This window comes from Pristis pectinata, chromosome 24 (assembly GCF_009764475.1).
Source record: "Pristis pectinata isolate sPriPec2 chromosome 24, sPriPec2.1.pri, whole genome shotgun sequence".
In the NCBI taxonomy this organism is placed as follows: domain Eukaryota; kingdom Metazoa; phylum Chordata; class Chondrichthyes; order Rhinopristiformes; family Pristidae; genus Pristis; species Pristis pectinata.
Genome location: NC_067428.1, coordinates 11,953,758 through 11,959,757, shown reverse-complemented (window position 1 = coordinate 11,959,757; position 6,000 = coordinate 11,953,758). Strand labels below are relative to the sequence as shown.

The 6,000-nt window shown below is 41.4% G+C and overlaps 1 protein-coding gene across 1 annotated transcript in view; it reads left to right on the top strand.

Annotated features, from left to right (window-relative positions):
• Positions 1-2,343: 2,343 nt before the first annotated feature.
• The window catches only part of LOC127582498 (mucosa-associated lymphoid tissue lymphoma translocation protein 1-like), a 48,883-nt gene continuing 45,226 nt past the window's right edge, over positions 2,344-6,000 (top strand). The window contains exons 1-2 of the mRNA XM_052037804.1: positions 2,344-2,552; positions 3,699-3,865. Of these exons, the coding sequence (XP_051893764.1) occupies positions 2,413-2,552; positions 3,699-3,865 (307 nt within the window). The 5' untranslated portion in view covers positions 2,344-2,412. The remainder of the gene's footprint in view (positions 2,553-3,698; positions 3,866-6,000) is intronic.

Here is a 6,000-nt window from a genome sequence, read left to right as displayed (position 1 = left end):
GCTGCGTACAGATTTGGTCTCTATACTTAAGGAAGGATGTGCTTGCATCAGAGGCAGTGCAGAGAAGTTCACTAAGTTGATTCCTGGGATTAAGGAAGGTTGAGCAGGTTGGGCCTATAGTTATTGGAATGTAGAAGAACAAGGGATGATCCTACTGAAGCATTTAGGTTTCTGAGGGGAATGATAGGGTGAACAATGAGGATATTTCCCCTCAAGAACTACGGGGGCATAGCTTCAGAATAAGAGGCCGCCTCTTTCAGATGAAGAGAAGGAGGAATCAGTATCACGTTTATTATCACTGATATATATCATAAAATTTGTTGTTTTGTGGCAACAGTACAGTGCAAGACAAAAATTACTGTAAGTCACAAAAATAAATAAATAGTGCAAAAGAGCAATAACATAGTGTTCATGGACCATTCAGAAATCTGGTGGCAGAGGGGAAGAAGCTGTTCCTGAAACATTGAGTGTGGGTCTTCAGGTTCCTGTACCACCTCCCCGAAGGTAGTAACGCAAAGAGGCCATGTCCTGGCTGGTGAGGGTCCTTAATGATGGATGCCGCCTTCTTGAGGCACCACCTCTTAAAGATGTCCTCGATGGCAGGGAAGGTTGTCCCCGCTGACATGGCTGAGTCTACGACCTTATGCAGCCTCTTTCGATCCTACGCATTGGAGCCTCCATACCAGGCTGTGATACAACTAGTCAGAATGCTCTCCACTGTACATCTGTAGAAATTTGAAAGAGTCTTTGGTGACATAGCAAATCTCCTCAAACTCTTAATGAAGTAGAGCTGTTGGCGTGCCTTCTTCATGATTGCATCAATGACGCCCAGGAACTTTCCACTGCTGACCATACGGACTGGTGTGTGTTCTCCTGACTTCCCCTACCTGAAGTCTACAATCAATTCCTTGGTTTTGCTGATGTTGAGTGCGAGGTTGTTGTTGTGATACCACTCAATCAGCTGATCTATCTCACTCCTGTACACCTCCTCATTGCCATCTGAGATTCTGCTGACAACAGTGGTGTCATCGGCTGTTTGAGCCATGCATTTCTTCTCTTAGAGGGTCAGGACTCTGGAATTCCCTACCCCCGACAGCAGTAGTGGCAGAGTCATCAAATATATCCAAGGTGGCTATAAACTACAAGGGAGTTGAAAGGTATGGGGGAAGTCGTGTTCAGGCCAAAATTAGATGAGTCATGATTTTAATGAATTGTGGAGCAGACTTAATGGGCCAGTTGGCCTACTCCTGCTTCTCGAGTTTCTCATGTTTCTTATCTCTGTAAGTCGCTTTGTTTTGGATTAATGTTATAAGGCTGAGAAGTGAATAGAATGGTTTGTGGCATAGAAGTTTGATTTTGCCATATATTAATTGGCAAACCTAGCTGTTCTTCTCGATTAGGACTCGCTCACTGCGCATAATAAAGTTAGGGAACCTTAAGTGGAAATGCAGAAGTGAGTTTGTTTACAACTGCATCTGGAGTTTCACATCCTCAGATTTGTCTGCGTCATCATACACTTCCCTTTTTTTTGAAAAGGCCAGCAGTAGACAGATCATTTGTTTCTGATAGCAACTAGTTGGGAGCCTGTGGATGATCTATAATCAATGTGGAATTGAAAAGACCACAAAGGCTCCCTCTGCACTGAGATCTCATCAGTTTCCAGACCATTCGACCAGAGGCAAGTTTTTAAAATCCATTCATTGTTTGAAAGCGTCTGTAAGCACCCAGGATATCCGAAAGCACTAAATGTCTAACTTTAAAAATTTTGTTCTCCTCTGCAGCAGTGTGATAAATTCTGCGTATGTTCTTCCTAGTGCTCTTACATATTAAATTTGGAATGCTCCACTGTTGTTAATAATAACAGCATTCCTCTCATAGCTTATGATAGGTGTGATCCTTGCTTCTAATGGTTCAATTGAATTGTACAAACTTCTGCTGTATAGAAGACCAGGTTGATTTCAAATGAATCTGTCAGACATTGAATCGTTGAATTACAGCTTGTTCAGTTTGTTGGTGATGATTCTTCATTTCATCCCATTTTTTCTTTCCACTTACTCTTATATATTCTTTCTACTTAGGTACAAAACCTGTTACCTTTGAAATTATCCTGCATCCCCCCCTGTAGGAATAACTGGTTGTGACAAAGCATTCCAGTTACACTCATTTGCAGAAATGCAACACTACTTCCCCATTCATTCTAGTTCTATTTTTGGAAACAATACTTTCCTGCTTCCTCTTTTATGTTTTGAATTAGGACTCAGAAACAGGACAGATCATTATTACTCAGACTTTGTCAATATGATAGTTTCTATCCCTCTGCCTGATTTGTGTTGGTCACGGCATTCACAATTCCTCTTTGTGATGTGCTTCCAATAGTGTATTCCACTCTGTTGTGAAATTGAAGTAAAAACCATGGATTACTGGAATATGCCTTTAAATAGTCTTGGGGAATTAACACTGAAGAGACTCAGCTCATATCTGGACAACTGCACCATGAAAGGATGGAGGAAACTGGCTGAAATTGTAGGCACAGACAGTCGGTTCAAGTGCAGGTAGGCACCTATTTAATGTTCCATCTGAATGTTAGAAAGGGTGACTATGTTACCATATTTACCAAGATATCAGTTGGTCCTGATGGTATAACCTTTCAATGGGAAATGCTACACAAAAACCTCGACCGAGTGACCATCTTAATGCAAAAGCCAGATTGTGAAGAACAATGGGTTTCTTGACCACAGAGTAACATAACAACTGATCTCAGTTCTAACTCGATCAAACATCATGAACCTATAAAGAAAAGGTTGATGTAAAGTGACTAGGAAGGGGAGCCCTGGTTAACATTTGGCCAGGATTGTTTTAGAGCCAATAGTATTCTCTCTACCAGCATTAGGTACCAACTAACTCACCACAGATTGAATGTGGAATCATCACTTTTAGTTGTTGAACCATTGGGAATGACAATATAATTTTATTTCATCATTCCCACAGTAACTTGTATCCCCATTGAAATTCTGCAAGTATCCATAACTCTGTGTAATTTACTCTCAGCTGCCCACCCAATCCACCTAACCCATCCTTGGGTATCTTTCATTTTCTTCTCCAGTGCCCCTTTCTTCACATGTAGCTCGTTCTTAAGAATCCCTAACTTCCTGTATAGCTGACTCCTAACTGTACATTATTATTAGTTTTAATTAAACACGAGCCCCAGTTTTCCTTGCTGAACAGAATATTCAATAGAAAGTGAAAGGTTTCTCTCTCCTACTATGTCAGTTTGGTTCACCTTATCTGAAATCAAAATACTGCAGGTACAAATCCTATTCCTGGCCATAATCTAGTGTGACGGCCTGCAGAACTGGGGAGTGCCCCATTGTCAGAGGTGCTTCCTTTTATCTGAGGTATTCAATTAATGGACAGACTATCTGCTCAAAAGACTTGTGGTCCATTGGAAATTTTCTCTGTGTGTTAGGCAATATGGTGGGAAGGTGAGAATGAGAGATATGCTATGAAAGTGGGATTAACGGAAATGGTTGGAGAAGGGTAGATAAGGTTCATATCTGAAAAGGGGATGGAATTTTTGGGCCCAATGTCCTTTGCTATCCTAAATGTTCCTGGATTATGTTTTGATCAAAGAGTCAGAGAATGTTACAGAACAGAAGCAGGTCATTTGACCCTTCATTGATGTATAATTCTGTTGCTAGTGAGAAGGAGCTGGAGACCTGCTCGCTGAAGGTTCTTGATCCAGATGGAAGCCCAAGTCGATACTTTATCCAATTAATCGCAGAGCGTGGCTGCCCTGTGAACTATGTACTCAGCTGTCTGGATAAGATGGGTCATACAGAGGCGTTGCAGTGCGTGATATCAATGGGTGAGTAAGATTATGTTGATGACACAATATGAATCATTTAAAGCAGATGCTCAGTTTAGGTAGCAGATGTACTCAGGATGCTGCTCTATATTTTTATCTTATTAGTCATTTCAAGAATATCAAACAATTACATCTTGCAGCCAGAAAGGGTCACCCACCTATATGAGCAATAGAATGAAAAATAAGGTAGATCTTCTGATTCCAAACTGACATCTGTAACTGCAGGCACTTACTGGCAATGGAAGGTCAGAACTCTAGAACTGGTGTGTGTGTAACTTCCTAACTTCCAACTTGTCTTGCCCCTTTAACTTGCTCCCTGCAGTGTGATGCTGAGCTCAACATTGAGTTCAGTGTGAGAGCGTGACATTGTATCTTTTGCTCTCCCCTTGTCCTCTGCTGGCAGCTACTTTGCCAGTGCTTGCCTGGGTTGGCTAACCTGGAGAGCAGAGAAAGCAGGAAAGTAAACAATAAGGTCCACGACCAAGTGGTAAATGAGCTGGCTGGCAAACTACTACTGGCATTCCCACTTTGAGTAATAGATCCTCTAACATATCCTGAGGATGCTTATCAGAGATTTCCATATTTCCTCATGACACAGAAGGAGGCCATTCAGCCCATCGAGTCTATGTTGGAACATAGAACAATCCCATTCCCTCTTCTAATTTTTCCAGTAATCTATTCCCCCACACTCCTAATGATTCTACCATCTGTCTATATTAATGACAATTTACAGTGGCCAGTTAACTTACCAGCCCGCATGTCTTTGGGATGTGGGAGGAAACTCCAGGGAAACCCAGGTGGTCTGAGCGAGAACATGCAAACTCCACATGGGCAGCACTGAAGGTCAGGACAGAACCTGTGTTCACTGAAGTTGTGAGGGAGAAGCTCTACTAGCTGTACCACTGGGCTGACATCTGCTCATAATGTTATAATAGTGCCAGATATAGTGTAGGTTTGATAATTTCTCACTCATTTTTCAAGGCTTGCATTCAAATTTTTGTGCCATGTTTAAAAACAACCTATGGAACCCTTTGTTACTGAAAACAGTATATTTATACAAAGGCAAAATCCTACATTTGACAAAATCCTGATACTCTGGAAATCTCAAATCTAAACAGAAACTGCAGAAAGTATTTGGGTCTGTCAGCGGCTACGGGAAGAGAAACATATTTATTGTTTAGGTCTACGATCTTTCATCAGAACTTGAAAAGGCTACAAATCTAAAACTTTAAACAAACACACCCAAACAATAGATTGCAGGCCAAATTTGACCAGCGGCAGCTCTTGCCTTTCTTCACCATGTACCCAGTGGAATTTTCTCCACAATCTACTGCCATTGTGGAGATCGCAGAGGAATTAGTAGTGGGTTGGGAGAGGACTATCAAGAGAATGGGGCAGAATGGGAGTGAAGGGGTGGTATATGAGGAGTGAAGGGGTGGTATATGAGGAGTGAAGGGGTGGTACACGGGGAGTGAAGGGTGGTATATGGGGAGTAGATTTCTAGGGAGAGCTTCAGGCATGTGCTGAAAGATCCACATAGAGGACAAATAGACCCATAAGTTCAGTCTGTCCATGGAACTTATTTCTGCCCATCTCAACAGATTTTTCTCTCCTTACCTTGTCTCTTCCAGTCTATGTCTCTGATTCTTCCATCTTATTTTAGCAGATTCCAGTTCTTGGGTCCATCTACTTTATGTGTGCTCAGTGGGTTCTTCATCTCAAATGAATTCCGTAGCAGAATGTGCACACTTATATACATGAGGCATGAGAAGTTCAGAAGTTCTCGCAATCTGACTCTGTAACTTCCTGCAAAACATTATCACAACCTAGAGAGCAGCCAACTGACATATTGCTTAAAGGGTGATAGTCTTAAAGTAGCAATCATTGACCACAACCAATATTACATGCTTCACACTAATTAATTGAATGCTTTTATGAATTTCACAAACTTAATCAAGTGATTGATTACTGCACTTTCTGCCATCTTTGTAGTGGTGCTGGTATTGTTGAGTACTCCAAATTGACCTGGTGATTCTAGAACTTGAACACCAAGTTATTGTTGGAGCATTCAAGGACTTTTTGTAGACTATCTCTGGAACTTTCTACAAAATATTGTTGCAATTCAGTGTGCAGTA